The sequence below is a fragment of the Anopheles merus genome, chromosome X (assembly GCF_017562075.2).
Source record: "Anopheles merus strain MAF chromosome X, AmerM5.1, whole genome shotgun sequence".
In the NCBI taxonomy this organism is placed as follows: domain Eukaryota; kingdom Metazoa; phylum Arthropoda; class Insecta; order Diptera; family Culicidae; genus Anopheles; species Anopheles merus.
In genome coordinates, this window is record NC_054081.1 from 20,570,830 (window position 1) to 20,591,764 (window position 20,935).

The 20,935-nt window shown below is 41.9% G+C and overlaps 3 protein-coding genes across 6 annotated transcripts; 2 read left to right on the forward strand and 1 right to left on the reverse strand.

The window, feature by feature from the left end:
- The first annotated feature begins 6,986 nt into the window (after positions 1–6,986).
- On the forward strand, positions 6,987–9,404 carry LOC121603440 (putative nuclease HARBI1). Of its 2 annotated transcripts, XM_041932166.1 has the most exons (4): positions 6,987–7,070; positions 7,131–7,515; positions 7,580–7,657; positions 8,619–9,404. In XM_041932166.1, coding segments are annotated over exons 1-4 (1,251 nt in total). In that variant the 5' UTR covers positions 6,987–7,068. The 2 variants fall into 2 exon arrangements, with proteins under 2 accessions (XP_041788100.1, XP_041788197.1); XM_041932263.1 differs by lacking the exon at positions 7,580–7,657.
- Positions 9,405–9,733: 329 nt separating this feature from the next.
- Positions 9,734–11,156, reverse strand: LOC121588385. 3 transcript variants are annotated; one of them, XR_006004182.1, is made up of 4 exons: positions 10,621–11,156; positions 10,467–10,558; positions 10,349–10,377; positions 9,734–9,813 (listed from the first exon to the last, which is right to left on the reverse strand). XR_006004182.1 is itself a non-coding variant. In XM_041906291.1 (4 exons), the coding sequence occupies exons 1-4, from the start codon at positions 10,968–10,970 to the stop codon at positions 10,351–10,353; spliced, it is 399 nt and encodes a 132-aa protein (XP_041762225.1). In that variant the 5' UTR covers positions 10,971–11,156; the 3' UTR covers positions 9,801–10,350. The 3 variants fall into 3 exon arrangements, 1 of the variants encoding a protein (XP_041762225.1); XR_006004181.1 differs by having other exon boundaries at positions 9,801–9,886; XM_041906291.1 differs by having other exon boundaries at positions 9,801–10,377; positions 10,621–10,861; positions 10,932–11,156.
- A 7,412-nt stretch (positions 11,157–18,568) lies between these two features.
- LOC121590552 lies at positions 18,569–20,195 on the forward strand. The gene is made up of 3 exons (XM_041910331.1): positions 18,569–19,474; positions 19,591–19,967; positions 20,036–20,195. The coding sequence occupies exons 1-3, from the start codon at positions 18,569–18,571 to the stop codon at positions 20,193–20,195; spliced, it is 1,443 nt and encodes a 480-aa protein (XP_041766265.1).
- The last annotated feature ends 740 nt before the right edge of the window (positions 20,196–20,935 follow it).

The window sequence follows — 20,935 nt, forward strand, 5'->3', positions numbered from 1 at the left end:
TTTCTGATTTGTTGTTCAATTTTGGCTGAATTGTTTCCGAAACATTTACTTTGGACCAATATGTAACAAAGTGAATATGTTGTATATAATTGTGACCTTTTTAACAATTTTCGTCAGCAATGACAGCTGGTCAGTGAGGATCAAGGTGAATTAAAAATATTAGGTGGTGGATTAGGGCCTTTGGGGGGTCGCCATAGTTGAGGGACTTTACGTCATTTTAAAACCGTTAACCAATGGTTTCCGCACACAAAGCATAGCAAATAGAAAAGATTTCTTTGTTGCTATGTGCAATTTTGTGTTTCTATTGATTTTATCGAAAAAATAAGATAAAATAATAAAAGATTTGATGATTTGTTTATGCACTAAATTTAAAATCATGTGAGTAAGAGTTCGAACCTCACGTTAATTGTCCATGCGGCTCGTAGATAATGAGGAATTTATGTGAAAATTTCAAAAATTAATGACTTCTTAGTTTTTATCCTCAAAAATGTTGAAAACACAATAAATTTATACAATAAAATTTACGAAATAACACGAAAGAACACACTTAAATCAATGTTTTAATGTTAAATACGAACTCGCAAAGCCCAAAATATATTTTTGAACAATATTTAATCGAAAAAATGTAGTAGCTAAATTAAATGAACCATTTAACAAAATGTAAACAATGTTTTGTAGAATATACAAAATCCCATCTTTATAATATGGCCACCTTGGCAGAGATCATACCTTTAGTTTAAGTACCGTGTAAAGAATTACCGTCTCGCTCTAACAACCTTGACATAAAATGTCATATGAACTGTCAAAAAAAATAAAAAAGAAAAGCCAATCTACGTTGAAGATTCAGAGAGACAAAACGTGTTTAAAGACTTATGTAATTTTACAGTTTGAATCCTGGGAACCTTACGTTAAGTGACAAATTATCAAAATGCTCTAGATTCCACCACCTGATATTTTAAGTCCACCTTGGTGAGGATACTGAGCCTTTTTGACTATTGATAATAGAAAAAAAATTAAAAGGGCATATTATTTACCTTTTTTAATAAATAAAATAATTTTTTTATTTATCTATTTATTTAGTTATTTATTTTGTAAACGTAGCTAATTTCTCACTTCACACTTTTCACACAGAAAACTCGTTTGGCGTCTTTAGTTTTCAAGTGGTAATTGAACAGGTTTATTTCTACCATTTGACATACCAACTGTCATCGGATTGCATCATCTCGCTTCACTCTCAACTGTCAGAGGTTGACTTTTGGGCACCTAATTTGTAAATTTCTACAATTTATTTGTTAATTTATTATGTTATTTATTTGTTTACCTATTTTTATCAACTCATTTGATACTTCATTTACTTCTTAAGTAACAAGATACAACAATATGGTGACATTTTAATTTTTTCAGGAACTCTTTGTATTTCTTTGTAAAAATTGAACATGAAAGTCTTTGTTTTGTGCATTCACCTGACATTTATTTATCACATCATCAATTTGCCGATAAATTTCTAAGCTAAATTATATTTATATTTTTGGAGACATCGGATCATGTTCTGGTAATATAACATTTTGGAGAAGGAATCTCAGTTATAATTTTTGTATTCCCGGACTACGTTGAACTTTCCTAGATGCTTCACTCTTTTTTTTGCAACACTGCTATTCCATCAGTAATAACTGTAACCTATTAAGAGATCGGTACTTGTACCGACGCAATGCGTTGCGATTTTGCCAAAATGTATGGGATTTGACAGACGCGTGCATTAACGACGCCCGACGCAGCGTCAAAGTAGAAAAAAATTCTATTCCGACGCACGACGTGATGCGTCTGTCAAAATAATTTAACCATATCGGGTGAAAATCGATATTTTTTCACGTTAAATTGTTTCGAGCGCAATTTTGCTTGTAATTGGACTACTAAATAATTTTATAAACAAAACAAAATAAATGTAGAGAAAATAATTGCGTAATTTCTGCAAAACAGGTGTGTGCGGGTCAGTATACAATATGCAAAAAACGTAAACATGCTTTGCACTGTTTTGGGTACAACTGGAAAGGATTTTACAGTTCTTATTTAACATTATAATCAGTTGTAAAGCCTATAAATAATAGGCATTATTGCTGTTTGTTAATGTTTTCTTTGTAAAATGTGTTGACACATCCATGCAGAACGCAGCGAACAGATACCAGCTTGCGTCACGCAATGCGTTGCGATACGCTGCGTCGGAACAAGTACCAAGCCTTAATACACGATGCGCAATCTCAGATTGCGCATATATTCGTTTTATCAAAACATATGTCATTTCGCGTAGCCAACCCTGAGCTATAAACGTCATTTCCATACAATTTCAGATTGCGCCAAGATTGCGCATAAATTTTCAAGATTATATGTCCGAGATATATAATTTTTTTTTTGACAGATAAATATATCAAACCGATCCGTTTGCCAGATAAATATATGCGCAATCTGAGATTGCGCATCGTTTATTGATACGGTAACAATTTAAGTAGGTTGGCAGTGTTGTAGCAATACCTCGCTGGAACGGGGATGGATCCAAAGGCTCTACAAGGTTAACATAGACTCTCCACCTCCTATTCCTACTCAATACGTCCCCGTCGTACAGAACGGTAACAAGTCTCTCAATTATCCAAGCTGGATAAACCAAGGATAATGTATTTAGAAGGTTGATTTTTATCGCTTTTGCTGGGCGACATTGTGGGGGACATCTGTCACTCTCTGCATACAAATTTCATTACCCCGCACCAGCCCTCCCCGATTTTTATACCGGAGCCCCGGGAAGAGAAATGTCAAGTCGAGAAATGTCATTTTGCTCTGAACAACTTCACCTTGTCATTTATAACACCTTGGGATAAACGGGGAAACCCAGCCCCTTGGGCGGATGGGTTGTATGGCTAAATTGAGAGGGGGGTAGATAATTGATCTTCATAACTCTACCTGGGAGTGTCTGTTCTCCATGTTAGGAACGGCTTCCATCCAGCGTATGTCTCTTCCCGAAGGGCTGCGCTGGCTTCTTCCGTCTTGGCTCGCTGCAGGATTCAAAAAAGCCAACGAGCGTAGGCCCTACGACGAGACTGGAAGTTAGGGGAGAGGCCTTGCAAGCCACCCTCGTAAAAAACCGCATGCAACGAATAGTCAACAAGAAGAAGTACCGTATCGTACCAATCGATTCAGACTCACGCACCGAAAAAGGACTTACGATTGGAAGCTCGGGACATGGAACTGCAAAACCCTCTCATCAGATGTAAAGAGCCGAATTGCGTTCGATGAGGTCTGGGCTAGTGTTGGCCGTTCCGGTCCGAACATAGTAAAAAAGTTCCGTTCTTTATGTAGGCCGTTCCGTTCCGATCCTTTATACAAAATCATTCCGTTCCGTTCATTCCGTTCTTTCCGTTCATTCCGTTCCGTTCCGTTCCGTTCATTCCATTCCGTTCCGTTCAATACGTTCTTTCCGTTCACGCCGCTTCAATATTGTTAGCAAGGTGCTATAGTTCGTGCGTTCCGTTCTTTTAAAAAAACCGGATTTGTCCGGCTGTTGCTTACTGCATGCAAGATAACTGTTCACTTTTTCTCGCACACAGTATGTGTTGCCTGTGCACTCTCCCATGCTCACAGGAATATTCATCGCACTTCGTCGCGTATCGTTTATAAAAATCGTGATAAGCGAAACGAAAATGGTGTTGCATTTGGTATTATGGTGCAATTTGTAACATCTATTATACTTTTTGTTATAATTCAGCTTATCTTAACTAGACCAATAAGTATCATAAAATTAAAATCTGTACTCATATGGCAGAACGGGTTGGAAAAGATATATTATAATATGTGAGTATGAACAACGAAAAATAAAATGTATTTATTTTTTATGCCACGATATCCACTTGATCTTGGCACTCGGCATGATTCCAATATTTAGCCTTTCGTTTCGAAGCATTCGGTTCCATTCGACAACTGTTTGAGTGCCGTGATGTTGTAAACGATTTATGCGAAAAAAAACTATTTGTTTTAAATAGTAAGTGAAATTCAAATAATTAGTCAATCTCGTGATACAATCGTCAACTCGTACCACTCAATAACATCGGCATGGGTAACAGCCTCGAATGGATCGTGCCCCCGCTGGGATGATTATCCTGCTATGGGCATTTAAGTTACTGATAGCTCTTAGTGGTACAGGAAGGCTTTGACCGAAAATGGTCGTCGCATCTAAAAGTTTAAAAAATGCTAGATAATAAATGCATGCTTTATATTAGCACAGGTGGTACAGCTTACTGGACATAGGTTGAACCCATCTAGATTTGGTGTCAGATATGATTTCAGATTGAAGAAACGCCTTTTCATATCCTGTTTCATATTGACGGAAGGCACTTCTCAGATATTATCGACGTTCAAGCGTATAGAGGCGCAAACGTCGACTCGGACCATTTCCTGGTCATGGTAAAGCTGCGCCAGAAACTCTGCGTGGTTAACAACCAACGGAGTCAGGCCACCCCAAGGCTCAACCTGGATCGGTTGCAGTGCGCTGATGTGAAGGAGGGGTACGCGACAGCGCTCGGGAAAGCGCTACTGGCCGACAACAACATTGCCGCGATGCCCCTCGCAGACCACTGGCGTATGGTGGAACAAGCCATCAGCACTGCAGCCGAACACAAGATCGGACGCTTACCACGCAGAGAAAAAAAGGAATGGTTCGACGAAGAGTGCAGACGAGCACTATCCGAGAAGAATGCAGTGCGCACCCGTATGCTACGGCATGAAACCCGTCAGAACGTGGAGAACTACAGACGACTAAAGAAATAGCAAAGCCTGCTCTTCCAGGCCAAGCAGCACCGTTTTGAAGAGTCAGACGAACAGCTGCTGGAGCAGCTTTCTCAGTCGGGGGACACCCGCTTGTTCTACAGGAGTTTGAAGGAGGCACGGAGTGGGTTTGCTCATAAAACCGACATGTGCCGGGATGCGGAAGGAAATCTCCTGACGGACGAGCGGAAGGTGATCGAAAGGTGGAAGTGCTACTACGAAGGACATCTGAATGGATCAGAGCTAGTAGAGGATGGTGCAAGTGACCGAACAAGACAACCTCGACAGCAGCAGCACAGCAGTAACAACAGCGACAGCATCGGGGCAGATGACGAGGTGCCCCCGTCATCTCTGGATGAGATTGCCTGCACCATCAAGCAGCTTAAGAGCAATAAGTCTACCGGCAGCGATGGACTGGTGGCCGAGCTCTTCATAATGGGATCAGAAAGGCTTACCGTCGAAATGCATCAGCTGATTGTGAAAGTCTGGGAACAGGAGGAACTAACAGCTGAGTATCATCCACCTAGTCTACAAAAAAGACGACAGACTTTCGAGCCATCACAACTTTAGCAACTTTCTTCACCGACTGCTGCGATCCAGAAGACTTCGAGCCCGCCCGAAATGTGAGATATATCGCACATTGATTCGCCCGGTGGTCTTCTATGGACACGAGTCCTGGACCATCCAAGCGGAAGATGCAAACGCTCTGGGCGTGTTTGAGCGATGCATCCTCCGGACCATCTTTGGCGGTGTGTTCGAGCATGGCGCGTGGAGGAGAAGGATGAACCACCCCGCACAACAAAATCGAGCAGTTTTTGAGCTCGGGTTTTAGCTCGCTTTCCGCCGAAACCGATCGAGAAAGCGAGCAGAAACGTCCGAAGAACCGATCGAAGCTCTTGATCGATTGAAGCGTTTAAAGTCGTTCCAGAGAGCGCGCTGTATGGGTTTATCTCTCCCGCTGCGCAAAGCGATCGAAAACTTGTCAGCCACTCGCTCAATGTAGCTACAGAGCAGGAATTAATAATGATAAAGCGAGGTGAAAAGATGTGGAAGAGGGGAAGGAGGGGAGAAAGAGAACGTTGGCGTGAACTGTTTTTCGGCCACTATCATTTTTGCGCCATCACGGTCGTGTACCGGAGCTTTTTTGTCAGAAAGAGATAAACCCATACAGCGCGCTCTCTGGAACGACTTTAAACGCTTCAATCGATCAAGAGCTTCGATCGATTCTTCGGACGTTTCTGCTCGCTTTCTCGATCGGTTTCGGCGGAAAGCGAGCTACAAACCCGCACAACAAAATCGAGCAGTTTTTGAGCTCGCTTTCTAGCTCGCTTTCCGCCGAAACCGATCGAGAAAGCGAGCAGAAACGTCCGAAGAACCGATCGAAGCTCTTGATCGATTGAAGCGTTTACGGTTGTTCGAGAGAGCGCGCTGTATGGGGTTTTCTCTTTCTGTCAAAAAAAGCTCCGGTACACGACCGTGATGGCGCAAAAATGATACCCGCACAACAAAATCGAGCATTTTTTGAGCTCGGGTTTTAGCTCGCTTTCCGCCGAAACCGATCGAGAAAGCGAGCAGAAACGTCCGAAGAACCGATCGAAGCTCTTGATCGATTGAAGCGTTTACGGTCGTTCGAGAGAGCGCGCTGTATGTGTTTATCTCTTTCTGACAAAAAAGCTCTGGTACATGACCGTGATGGCGCAAAAATGATAGTGGCTGAAAAACAGTTCACACCAACGTTCTCTTTCTCCCCTCCTTCCTCTCTTATTCTCTTCCACATCTTTTCACCTTGCTTTATCATTATTTAGCGCGTGGCCACGGAGCTGAAAAAATGTTGAAAAATTTTTCAACTTTGTCAAAATTGCTTGTCAACTGCAAAAAAGAGCTTTTCTCGTGGCCGCACCAAAAATAAACACATTGAAAATATGCGAATGACAAAAAGCTTTGCCTATTGACAGAAGCCGTGTCATTTCGCATACAGTGACGAACCAAATATATATTTACGTTTTAATTTTCATGTTAAACATGGAACTTACGGTAAATTAAATTTAATGTCTATCTCAAGCATTATTGAGTTTTGCAATATAAAACATTTTAATAGCTTTGTGTGAAAGAAAATAGAAAATATATTTCGATACAGTTACATAAACAGCAAAGCACCTCTAACGTGTTTTATTTTGCAACACACTGTCGTTGTCAAATGACATTAACCAAGGATCTTTGAAGACATTTTCAATACAACAGCGCAATAAGTAAACGGTAAAAATGTAAGTCTAATATAAATACAACGTTATGGCGAGTATAATTTAACGAATATATCTTTATAGGGATGAAACGCAGATCATAGCAATAATGCATACACCGCAATGGTCTGGAATTTTGGCAAGATTGTTGACTATGACCATAATGCGTCGCCGACGTATACTTCGATCCATTAGGCGCTGGTGGATGAGGCCTATAATGGTTCAAAGAAATGAAGCAGGAGTCAGATTATTGAACACTTTAATGGAGGAGGAATCCAATTTTGCAACACTAAACTTGCTAAGAATGACGAAGCAAGACTTCGACCTTCTGCTTTCATGGACCGAACCCATAATTCGTATGCAGGATACAAATATGAGATTGGCTATTACTCCTAAAGAAAGGCTCTTAATAACTTTAAGATACCTTGCGACAGGTGATAGCTTTGCAAGTCTTCATTATTTGTTCCAGGTAAGAAATAAAAGAACAATCAGCACAGTTCATAGCAAGTAGCAAGTTCATAATTTTATTTCAGGTGTCTGTTAGATCAATTAGTCGTATTATTCATCAAGTATGTAAGGCCATTATAACTGCACTTAGCGAATTTGTTCAGGTAAGCATGTGTTAAGCAACATAGTGTTACTGCAAAGTTCAATTTTATTTATATTTCATTTTTAATTCTAAATTATGAATTAATTCTAAGTTTAATTCATCAAACTTAATATTCACCTAAACGATCATTTATAATTCTTAGAAGTTGGTTGAAAGTTTCTTTTCTGTTTGAAGAGTCCATCAACTGTAGCAAGTTGCACAGCGCCCTTCCATACTTCAATACGTCTTCGTCATGGTTGTATGTATTTGCAAATACTTCCTGGACCTTCCCAAAAGTATTTTGTCTTCTTTCGGCTGGAACTCTCTTCATCATTTGTAAAAATGCAGTAGACATTTCAACCGCTTCTGGATCTGTTATCTGCGATGTTTGATTGGTCAGATTCCTTAGCAATTGTACCAATTCTGCATCATTTTCAAGGAATTCAGCCATTTGTCTTGTTCTACCGTTTCTTACTTGCGCAGGTCGTCGATTTCGACGGTTTGATGGTTCGGAAGGCTGCAATCGGGATGTTTGTGAAACCGAAGATGGTGGAGTAGATGATTGTGTCCGAGCTTCCTGCGTTAACTGTTGTATGGATGGTTGGTTGTTTAGTATATTACTGATTGATATTCTTGTTGACGACTCCGACATAACTGGGTGTTGTATGTTTTGTATTGGAGTATTTGGTAAAACCCCCAATTCAGCAGTTTGTTCTAAATTATCTGGCGTAATAGTAGCCCTGACGTCTATTGGAGAATTTGGATCCAGAAATATAGGTATTTCTATGTCTGAAGTCTCTTGGTGTGATGTAAAAGGGTTTGATGATGATGATGATGGCCAGTTCCTTCCCATCCGAAATATAATCAAAAGAAAAGCGATGATAGTTTTAATTGTTTCAAATATAGTTATATTTAATGAAAACATAGGTATAGTTATGGTTTCTATCACAATTTAACTAATAATGATGAAATTTTATTTTTAGATTCCATCTACACCGGAAGAATGGATGCAAATTTCTGATGAATTTGAAGAAAAATGGGGGTTTCCACATGTTATTGGGGCGATGGATGGACGACACATAGAAATTAGAAAGCCACGTAACAGTGGAAGTGAATACTATAACTACAAGGGTTTCCACAGTATTGTGCTATTAGCAATTGTAGATGCTAATTACAATTTTTTATATGCAGATGTAGGATGTCAAGGTCGTATATCTGACGGTGGTGTTTTTAAAAATTGTGCTATATATCCCCAATTCGAAAATAATATTTTGAATCTCCCCGAGCCTCAAATTTTAAGTACGCCTTATGCGAAAAAAATGCCTTATGTTCTACTTGGAGACAAAGCATTTGCTTTAAGCAAATATTGTTTACGACCCTTCAGTGGCACTCCTCCCAGCTGTCCAATCCAACGAAATTTTAATGTGTGCCACTCAAGATCTAGGGCAATCGTGGAAAACACTTTTGGCATTCACAACAGTCGATTTCGAGTTCTAGATAAATGTATACCTTTGGAACCAACCCATGTAAAGGAAATAGTTCTCGCTACTGTATATTTGCACAATTTTATTCGAGCTAGTCATTCGGGAGACTTATACCTCGCACAAGGAACAGATGCACAAAATAATGGCGGGACAATTAACGGATCTTTGCGCTCCGAATCAAATTCAGCACCACCCATAACTAGATTAGCAGGTATTAGAATAAGACCTTCAAACGAACTCAATGATATGAGGATGCAATTTGCAAACTATCTGTTTAATCATTAAAGAACTATGTTTTCATTTTGTTAGTTTAGATGATTATGTATAAATGTTTGAATTAGAGTAATGCATGTACATATTGACACTTGAATGTAAACGGAATAAAAAATGAACTACTACATAAGAGGAGTACAATATTTTGAAGATGGATTTATCTAGATTACTAATAAAAAATACGAAAACAAAAGTTAATCATTCACATTTTCTACACTATCTACTACAACTAAATACAGTGCAACGCAATTTATCCGGGTTCGGATTATAAGAGTATGTTTTTTTTTAATTTTTTCAAAACATATACCTTGCAAAGGATGCCAATTTTGTATTGAGCTGTCATTTCTAAATAGCACAAATACACGGACAACCGTATGAAAGGTACCTGGATAAACGATGCTCCACTATATTTATGTTGATTCTATAAACAAGAAATTGAGAAAATTACCGTTTCTCTGCTTTAGCCAATCTTCAGAAGGATATCTGTCGAACTCCTGTCAAACATATACGGAATTGACGATTCGATGGGTTTGTGGATAGGTAATGGTCAGAGAATCGCCGCAAGTAGCAAGAAATTAGTTTTCTCAATTTTCTACTTGTTTGGGATATTTATATGAGATATTGTTGTTTGTTGACAAGGATAATCATTATTTAATATTATTTGAAACATTTGAAATAAAATTGCAAGCGGCGATGCGGCAAATTAGCAAATGCTGTTAGGCCGTAAATATATTACGCGCGTTTCCGCGCCCGCATATAACGATCCATCCATAGAAATGAAATGTCATTCGATCGTGAAAACTCGGAAACGCAGAGATACCTCTACGGAACAGTTATACGCGTTTGGACGTGCCCAGGGAAACGCGCGTCATGTATTTGCGGCATTATAAACTTCAATACCCATACAAAAGCATATGGCGAGTCTCTGACCGTTACCTTAGTTTTCCATTACTTACAGTTATGCGGTTTGAATAGTCCGAAAGAGCTGATGTAGATATACGATTAAAGAATCATTTGAATGTAATATTTTGAAATATTTTGATTATTCGTTATGCGGTTGTAACTTTAACTTACGGTGTCCATTGTTGATGCAGTTTCCTTAACATGATGCATAAAATGCATTGCTCTGTATGCAAACCATTTTGGTTTATATATGCTCGATGAAGCTGAAATTCAAATCAAACATCAAATATTATGGAATGTCGATGATAAATGAACAGTTACATACATGAACCAGTCACTTTACTTTTTTGTTCCTTTGCATGGTAGAAACGGAAAGAGCCACAAAGTGACTTCCATTTCCTCACCAAACAGTCGACAGGTGTGTCTAAAATTACACTAATTTCACGCCATGCGTCATGCTGTTTGGTTTTATTTTGAAAGCCTGAATTTTTTCGGTTCCATATGCAGCTTCTTTCTTCGATCAAACTTATCATGAAAAGAATGGTATCTTGATCCATATCCACATTCTAAAACATAAACAACATTCATGGGTATTGTGGAAAAATTAAACACGGAAAAGATAAACAAAATACTTACCACCGCTTCTATTTTTTGCTGTGTAGCTAATGGTTCCATTTATTCTAACATTCGATGCACGGGATCACTATTTTTAAATAAACGTTTGTTCCCGCTTGCTTTTGTATTTGCTATTGCGTAGATGGTGCTGTTAAACTGATGATGGAATGTTTTCTTTCTTGGATGTTTTCTTTATATCAATTATTTTCTTGATGCAATTATTTTTCTTGAAAATATAATTTGAAGTTTTTATTTTCTCAAATTCATGTATGATTATATTTTTGGAAATTCATGAAAAAGCATAATTTATCTATTAAAATATAATATAAGACTAGAGAAAATATATAATAATCAAGATAAAGCAACAACCGCAAACATACAATAACCACAAACATGAGTTTTAATTTCCAAGTAACAAACCATAACCGCCCTGAATATGAAATTGTTTACATTTTTGAGCAAACGTCAAATTTTGTCGCTTTTTGTCAACTTTTGTCAACTTTTTTTCCTGGCTGCTCCAGGTTACAAAATTTTGACAAAAGCTCAAAAAAGTGACAAAAGCTCACATTTTGAAAAATTTGTCAGCATTTTGTCACTCCCGTGGCCTTTCGCTTATTGGTTCTTGCTCTCTAGCAACATTGAGCGAGAGGTTGAGAAGTTTTCGATCGCTTTGCGCAGCGGGATGTATATGATTGGAACGGATGATCAGATAATGTTTACCGTAGCAATAAACGATGCGCAATCTCAGATTGCGCATATATTTATCTGTCAAACGGGTCGGTTTGATATATTTATCTGTCAAAAAAAATTATATATCTCGGACATATAATCTTGAAAATTTATGCGCAATCTTGGCGCAATCTGAAATTGTATGGAAATGACGTTTATAGCTCAGGGTTGGCTACGCGGATTGACATATATTTTGATAAAACGAATATATGCGCAATCTGAGATTGCGCATCGTGTATTAATACGGTTAGATCTCATATTAACCAGATACGTAAGCGCTACGAGAGGCAACATCACGATCCGGCTTTGGTCACCCATCGTAAGCTGCCGATAGATGTTTTGTTGGATACCTGGCAGCTAACACCGCAACCATCTACTGGCACGTCCCGCATACCACCACAGCCAGTCGACCCCGAGCATGTGGACATCTCTGAGTCCCCTCATCAGCCGTCATCCGAGACCAACGGTCCTTATGTTCCCGCTACATCGCCAGCGACATACACACGCCCGACGACACGACCTGTTCCATCGTGTGCTTCGGCCCAGGTGCCACGACGGTCTTCTAGAGTTAGAAAACCGCCCAGTCGGTTCGACGTGTACCGTCGGTTTTAAAAAAGAGGGGGAGATGTTAGATGAAAGAATGCAGCCAGCTGCTCGCGTGCTCTCTCTGCAGTAAGCCGCTCTTACTGCAGTTGACGAGCCGTGAGCGCCTGAGAGCGATCGGTCGGGATGGATCGTTCGGCTGCTGCGCGAAGAGCACGGACACTTCGCATCGGGGCAGCGCGGCGTATACTCGTCTTAGAAATAAAGCATCCGTTTTAAGTTAGAACAATATAATTTTATGTATGTTCGTGTGTGAACTGTTCTCCTCCGGCCATATCACATACGGACGTAACAGTGGCGACGAGGATAAAGTTTTATAATACACCGCTAGTTTGCATGTTTTTAACCCAATTTTAACGTGTGCATTTTATTTCGTGTGTCAATCGGGACCTTTTCACGTGTTCGTCTATTCGTATTGTGTGATCGCGTATCGTATGTGCGTGTGTTAAAATTCCTTCACCGCGTCGGAAACGTCGAAGGATGGAGACGAACGAAGTTGTGGTGATCATACCACATACCGCGTACCCGTAAGGCGCTACGTTTTTGTGTTCAGCACTGTCAACGCCGGCATTGCAATCACGACGTTGTACTAGCGTCCGCTAGATGGCACCAAAAATGACAGGGAGTAGCAGAACGACAACGTAGAGACCGAACATCCACGAACCATAGGAGAGCAGGGATAAACGATCGCTCCGGGCGATCGTCTTTCTCTTATCATTCCGACCGCCAAACTGTACGCTCGTGAGGTTCTTCCGTTCCGTTTATCTGTGCGTGATTATAGTGCGTAATAATAAAGTTGGTGTACGACAAAGATCCAACAAGTGGTGACCCCGACGTGATCCGCGCATAACGGAAAAAAACGGAAGATAGTGCAATAGTGAACGCTACATTGCGCTGTTTAAGGTGCCGTTGTCCAGGAAGATAGTGCAACCGCACCGACCAGCTTCCTCTTCGTGTGCGAGCTTAAGCAACGTCGTCGCACCGCACCGCGCAGCATCCTCTCTGTGTGAGAATTTGTGCAATGTCGTTGCACAGCACCGTATTGCACCGTGCTTGAGTTCATCGTCACACCAAACCGAGCCACGTTTAGCTACGTTTCGCCTGAACCACGTCATCGTCTCGCACTACGCATTGACACAGCAAAGCTAAACGCACTTTGGCGCGTCGTGCACAAACGGGCAAACCAACCGCGCATTGCACCAGTTCCGAGCGTCACCGGAGTCCTACCATCCATACGCACAGGCAGTGCCATCCATGCGGACCCCATACTCGGCATTAAAAGTGCAAGCCGGTTTCACATTCCGGTTGCCGTCATCACCCTAACTCAGTGGCACCGATCGGCAGTTGCGAAGTGCCTGCAGCACCGCAGCAGGATAATCATCTTGCGGCAAGTATCGTGTCATCGGGATTATCGCAGCTGCACCAGAAATCACGTGAAACGATACCACTGCTGCGTCATCGCTCTCATCGCAGTTCATCGACGCCACCTCGTGGCAACCGCCATCGCAATTCATCGACGCCACCTCGTGGCAACCGTTATCGCAGTGCATCGAAGCCACCTCGTGGGAACCGCCATCGCAGTTCATCGACGCTATCTCGTGGCAACCGTCATTGCAGTGCTCAAAGCCTTCCCGTGGAAATCGCCATCGCAGTTCATCGACGCCATCGCAGCTCATCGGCGTCACCTCGTGGCAACCGCCATTGCTGTGCAGCAACGTTAATGTTGAAGTTTATCCACCACAAGGAAACCATCGGTGAGCGCGTTCCATTTTCTATCATTTTTTTTTATTTTTTTTTGTTACTCTGAATATTTTTTTTGTTACGTGGTCGAATATCACCAAACCATTGTAAATTGCCGCACTACGCACACTAGATTAGCCAACAATCATTATATCATACTACATTATTATATTCATTTACACATTATTACATTATTGTATTCATTTACACAATATTACACTATTATATTCATTCACACAATATTACATTATTATATTCATGTACAAATTATAGTCGGTCGCGCACATTATATATGGTGAAATTAGAACAGTGTAGTTAGCATAGTCGAAAGTGTCAAACGAACAACAGCCATAATTGTGAAACGTAGTGATTGCAATGCCGGGGACTGTGGTGAAGGACACAAAAACTGGCGGGGGGTCGGTACCTGGTACTCCAACCGCCAACCCACCTCCAGTTGTGATCAAAATGCCGGGGGCCGCAGCGAAGGGCACGAAACCTAGCGATGGCTCGGTACCTAGCACTTCTGCGACCAATGCAACCCCAGAGATAGCACGTGTGTCCACAAAGCTTCCTTCTTTTTGGGAAGACTCTCCTGCAGCGTGGTTTGCAGCGGCTGAGGCAGAGTTCGACGTTTCTAACGTCATAAGAGAACGCACACGTTATTCGTATTTGATAAGTGCGCTTCCAAAGGATGTTTTGAAAAAGGTGATGGACGTTGTTTCCACACCGTCACAAGATCAACCATACACTTATTTGAATACTCAATTGCTTGAACGCCTTACGATCAGTGAGGAGCAAAGGATATCGCAACTTTTATACCATGTTGAGATGGGAGATAGAAGTCCCTCGGAATTTTATCGCCACATCCCAAATAGCCAGCTCGTACTTTATAGCTGATTTAAAGCTGTTTAACGAAAAATCGGTCCGATGTCGTACTTTGTGGCTGATTAAGAGATAGACGGTACTTTGCGGAACTATGGAGCTTTTTAACAGGCACATGGTACTCTTTGGAACTTTGCGGCTGATTAGCACTATATGTAGGGTTCATGATGGAACTTGAAGGCTTGTTAAGAAAGGGTGCTGAACTTGGTGGAACTTTATAGTTTTTTAATGCATGACATCGGTTCAAGGTGGCTCTTGTCAAAGTGTCAAAGACAAACGCCGGCAATAATCTCATTGCTGCTGCACAAGTTAGATTCGTTAAATGAAGAATGAATATTGAGTGAAGTGATTGTGAATTATCAGTAAATTGTGTAAAATTTTGTGTAATTCATCAATACAAAAGATTAAAAAATATACATATGTGTTTAAACGAAACAAATCTTGTTGTTTATTTCATCGATGACGCTTGCTTGAAAGTAAAACACAAAGAAAAATAATCCCTGGCATCGTGGCATAAGGAAGCTGCTTAGGCGCTGTTTGAAAGACCCACATAGAACTTTGATGCTGTTTATCTACTGCAAAAGGCGAATTAGAGCAGCGATCTTTAGCGTGCCAAAATGAGCTGCTTAAGCAATTCTGGCTATTTGGGATGGTACAGTTAGCCGGAAATTCTGCTAATTTGACCACTGAGCTTATTCGTAAGCTGTGGCTCTCGAGGCTACCGAAAACAATAGAGGTCACGCTCATTGCAATCGACGCAAGAGACATTAACGAGCTTCTACGGATAGCAGATAGATTGTGGGAAACAACACAAGCTGGAACAGTAGCTGCAGTTGCAAGTGGTTCTTCTGAGAGAATCTCGAGGCGAATTTCCGAAAATCAAAATACGGAATTTCTGAAGCAGGAAATAGAAGAACTGCGACGAATGATTGAGAATCTTTCCCGACGTTCTAGGAGCAGCTCTCGTGGACGCCCACGAAACGACACGCGTGGTAAGCGATACAATCGCTCACAAAGTCGAAGACAGCATTCGACTTGTTACTATCACCATCGTTTCGGTGAGGCAGCAAGGAAATGCTTGCCACCCTGTGATTTTGGGGTTTCACGTGACACGTCTTCCAACCCTTCCGTCCCAAAAAACTAATTCGCTCAGCGGATGAGACGGAAAATCCGCGAGCAGTCAGAGGGTTCCATCGTCTTTTCATTGACGATGAAGCATCGAAACTAACCTTTTTGATCGATACTGGAGCCGATGTTTCCGTCATACCCCACAACTTGCTTGGCAAATGTGCAAAACAATCTGATAATTTTTTAGTTGCAGCAAATGGCAGCTCAATTTCTACATACGGTACTCAATTATTAACAGTCAGCCTTGGTTTGAGACGAGTTTTTAGCCATTACTTCATCCTGGCAGCCGTAAATCGCCCCATTATTGGAGCTGATTTTTTGGCCACACCCAGACTGCTGTTAGACCTCAAGAGGAAACGTTTAATCGATCCTCTCACAGGACAGGAAACAACAGCAGTGGTCGCAGTAGTAGATACTCCGACGCCGAAAAACTACCAAATGGAAACCAATCCATTTTCAGCCATTGTAAAACAGTACCCTTGCTTGGTAGAACCCCCTAACTACAAGGCACCAATTCGTCACACAGTGACACATTCTTTAGAAACCAAAGGTCCATTGCCATTTTCTAAACCACGGCGTCTCGACGCACAAAAACACAAGATAGCTCAAGCAGAATTCCAACATATGTTGGACTTGGGAATCTGCAGAGTTTCTTCTTCTTCAGCTTCATCTCCTTTGCACATGGTACCCAAAAAGGATCACGATTGGCGTCCATGCGGAGGCTACCACCGGCTGAATGCACTAACTACCCCTGACCGATATCCAATTCCACACGTGCAAGACTTCACGATGAATCTGCACGGTTGCAAATATCTTTCGAAATTGGACATAGTGAGAGCGTACCACCTCATCCCTATTGCTGAGGAGGATACATATAAAACTGCCATAACAACACCGTTCGGATTGTTTGAGTTTCTACGTATGCCATTTGGTTTAAGAAACGCGAGCCAAACTTTTCAACGATTTATGGACAGTATATTTAGAGATCTAAACTTTGTTTTTGTTTACATCGACGATATCCTGATTGCTAGTTCGTCACATGACGAACACGTTGAACACTTACACACAGTCTTCAAACGACTAGCGGAGCATGACATAAAATCAAAGCATCCAAATGTGTTTTTGGTGTCTTCAAATTGAACTTCTTAAGCCATACTATATCGAAAGAAGGTATAACTCCCTCGACAGTAAAAATAGAAGCAATCCGCTCCTATCCGACACCAATATCAGTGAAGCAACTTCAGAGAATAATAGGGATGATCAATTATTATCATCGATTTTTTCCTCATGTCTCAGAGAAGCTTGAACCATTGTATCGCTTAATTGCTCATTAAAGCAACAAAAAGGTGAAAGAGAAGTTACTTTGGACAAATGAATGTGAAATTGCTTTTCGACAAGTAAAAGATGACATATCAAATGCTGCTCTTTTAGCACATCCCCAACAAGAAGCACCCCGTCAAACATTGCGAGGGTTGCGAGTAGTATCATCTGCTCGAAATGTAATATTTTTAAAAATAATCTTTTTGTTTTATTAATAAATTGTTATTTTTTTTATTTTAATCATCAAAATATCATTATTTAAACTGTTGTGTTTTTTTGCAAAATAAAATGTCAAAATGCAGGTGTTTAGTATGCTACAATTTGCACTGTTATATCTGCTCTCGAGGTACTTTAATTATAACTGCTAAAACTAGGGGCGAAAAATGTATAGGGCTTTGGGGCTGTGAATGATAGGGAGTAGCAGGACGACAACGTAGAGACCGAACATCCACGAACCATAGGAGAGCAGGGATAAACGATCGCTCCGGGCGATCGTCTTTCTCTTATCATTCCGACCGCCAAACTGTACGCTCGTGAGGTTCTTCCATTCCGTTTATCTGTGCGTGATTATAGTGCGTAATAATAAAGTTGGTGTACGACAAAGATCCAACAAAGTGAACTCTGTTGACCCTGTTGAAGATGCCGATCAACGACGATTATCGCAAGGCCGTGTTCCCGTTCCTGTCCAAGCCGCGCATCCAAGCGGCCTGCTGCAATGAGTTTTCTCAACCCAGGAGCAGTATAGTGGGTGTTGGATTTTGGGTTATTATTAATATGAATTCAAATAGGAAAACACGCAGGAATTAGAAGGAACTAAACCATAGGATATAGATAGAACTACTTGACTAATTAGGACTGCACGAAATGAACTGCTCGAACTACACGAATGAACTTCGTAATGAATTATGTAATGAACTATAGGACAAACGAATACACAGTTGCAAACAGACCGGCGATTAAGGAACATTCTTTTCATTCTCATCAAATTTACACAAGTTAATATCACAATCCAGTACTTTAGTGAATATATTTCACATTTTTGGTCCTTCGAACCGGATCCGTGATTTAGTGAGTGTAAATTCAGTTCATTCCGCATCAAGAGTGAACAACGGTTTTTACGGCTTCAAGAGTGCAAGTCATTACGTGACATTTTCCCGCCATCGCATTTCGCCCCGCATCAAGGGCAACGGTCGTTTTCGCGCCATCATTCGAATTTCGCGCCATCGTGTTTGTGTGTGATATCTGAGTTCCGGAAAATGGAAAAGAAAATCAAGGCAGTGCAGCTGAAGAAGAGGATCGCCGTGGAAAATATAAAGTCGCTGGAACGGTTCCAGGCAGAATACTCTACCGATGATGCCAAGCAGATTCCAGAGGCGTTAGAGGATTTAGAGAAACATAAGGAAGGGTTCTTCGCCGCGGTTTCCAAACTGGAAGAGCTCGACGACAGTGACACAATGATCGAAGCTTGCATCATGGAAAGGATCGACATCGAGGAACGCTGCCGCAAGCTGAAATCTTTTCTTCGAGAGCATCAACCGAAGGAAGAAGGTTCCCTTAACGAGACGACAGGTTTGGCATCATCTACGCTTGCGTTTGGTCGACCTCACGCGCCAAACCTACGCCTGCCAAAAATTGAGCTGCCAACGTTCGATGGAGACCAAACAAAATGGCTTTCGTTCCGTGATCGGTTTATAGCCATGATCGACGCTTCTGCCGAGCTACCGTCTATCGCCAAACTGCAATACCTGCTTTCTTCGCTCAAGGGGGATGCAGCATTACCCTTCGAACACACACCTCTAACGGCAGACAATTATTCAGTGACGTGGGCAGCACTTTTAAAACGGTACGATAATTCTCGTCTGCTAATACGTGAGTATTATCGTAAATTGCACTATCTTCCCGGAGTGCAATCGGTGTGCGTGGACAAGCTAACCCACTTGGTGGATGAGTTCACCCGTTTCGTCAACGGACTGGTGAAGCTCAAGGAACCGGTCGATTCATGGGACACACCACTATCCAACATGCTCCTCATGAAACTGGATCGTGAAACGTTATTATTAGCTTGGGAAAAACACTCCGTGCACTTCACCAAGGATAAGTACAAGGATAAGATTGCATTCGTGCAAGATCGAATCCAGATCCTTAAATCGACCAACAATTTTGTAAGTGATCAAGGCGCTAGTGGTATTAAGGTGGCCGGCATTCATCGTCACGCAGTGCAACGGAGGTTCGTCGCAAATGCAGCTGCATCGTGCCCTACTCCTGCTGTTTCATCTAGTTCGATTCAACAGCCCAAGTGTCCGTTAGAGTGCGCAGAAGCTCACCCATTACGCAGCTGTCCAGTTTTTATCGGCAAGGAGGTTCAGCACCGCCGGTAAACGTCGTCTCATCGAAGCGGTTGTGCTGGAACTGCCTAAGCAGCACACATCAAGTCAGAGCGTGCAAATCTGACTATTCGTGTCGTACGTGTCGTGAACGCCATCACACTCTCCTGCATCACACGCCACCTAGAACGGTCACAATGGCAGCACATTCTGACGAGGACAAAGTGTTTTTGGAAACAGCAAACGTCCAGGTCAAGGACGATTACGGCAATCTCTTCGAGGCAAGGGCCTTACTCGACTCCGGTTCCATGTCGAATTTCATATCCGATGAGTTCGCTCGGAAATTGTTGACCAGTCGCAACAAGGTTAACGTCGCTGTATCGGGCATCGGAAATGCAGTACAGCAAGTGAAGGGTTCGATCGTCGCAACGGTGCAGTCGAAAACTCAATCCTTTGCTACGGAGATGGCTTTTCTGGTATTGGAAACGCCATCAGCTCACATCCCCACTTCACCTACGGACATCTCATCGTGGAAAATGCCGGACGTGGCATTAGCTGACACCAACTTTAATTTGCCTGGGCATATCGACATCGTCATCGGAGGCGATACTTTCTGGGAGCTTCACACCGGTCGCAAGCGCTCTATTGGCAGAGGCAAACCGTGGCTGGTGGAGACGCACTTCGGCTGGGTGGTATCCGGCAACACGCAGCACTCATCAAGTGGTCCGCGGGTGTGCCATCTCGCAACACACGACATCCCCTTGGAGGAAATTTTGCAGCGCTTTTGGGAAAGCGAAACCATAGCCGAGGATCCTGTGCTATCGGTCGAAGAGGATGCCTGCGAGAAACACTACTCATCGACAACCGTTTGCAATTCAGCGGGAAGGTATGTTGTTAGTTTCCCTTTTAATCCTAATCCAAATGTCGTTTTAGGGGAATCTAAAGCAACAGCCGATCGTAGACTCCGTTGTATGGAACGTCGTTTGGTGAATAATCCTACAATGAGAGACGAATATGTTAAGTTCATGCGGGAATATGAACAGTTGGGTCACATGAAGAGACTTACCGGTCCGGTAGACGATTCGACTCAGCATTATTACCTTCCTCATCATGCCGTGGTTCGGGTCGTTTTTGACGCGTCGTGCAAGACGTCCAGCGGCTATTCGTTGAATGACAAGCTGTTGGTCGGTCCAGTCGTTCAGGACGATCTTTTCTCCGTCATTCTTCGGTTCCGTTCACATTCCATCGCCCTGACTGCCGACGTGGAGAAAATGTACCGTCAAATTCTACATCATCCTG

What these genes read in the sequence shown, in the direction of transcription:
- LOC121588385 (XM_041906291.1), bottom strand. Translation starts at nt 10,970, where the DNA reads ATGGAACCATTAGCTACACAGCAAAAAATAGAAGCGGTG. An exon ending in AGCAAAAAATAGAAGCGGTG is followed by an intron (nt 10,862 to 10,931) that starts GTAAGTATTTTG and finishes TTTATGTTTTAG; the next exon opens with AATGTGGATATGGATCAAGA. An exon ending in CTGCATCAACAATGGACACC is followed by an intron (nt 10,378 to 10,466) that starts GTAAGTTAAAGT and finishes TATCTACATCAG; the next exon opens with CTCTTTCGGACTATTCAAAC.
- LOC121603440 (XM_041932166.1), top strand. An exon ending in GTCTTCATTATTTGTTCCAG is followed by an intron (nt 7,516 to 7,579) that starts GTAAGAAATAAA and finishes ATTTTATTTCAG; the next exon opens with GTGTCTGTTAGATCAATTAG. An exon ending in CACTTAGCGAATTTGTTCAG is followed by an intron (nt 7,658 to 8,618) that starts GTAAGCATGTGT and finishes TTTTATTTTTAG; the next exon opens with ATTCCATCTACACCGGAAGA.
- LOC121590552 (XM_041910331.1), top strand. Translation starts at nt 18,569, where the DNA reads ATGGAAAAGAAAATCAAGGCAGTGCAGCTGAAGAAGAGGATCGCCGTG. An exon ending in TTAAATCGACCAACAATTTT is followed by an intron (nt 19,475 to 19,590) that starts GTAAGTGATCAA and finishes TGTTTCATCTAG; the next exon opens with TTCGATTCAACAGCCCAAGT. An exon ending in TCGAATTTCATATCCGATGA is followed by an intron (nt 19,968 to 20,035) that starts GTTCGCTCGGAA and finishes TCGGAAATGCAG; the next exon opens with TACAGCAAGTGAAGGGTTCG.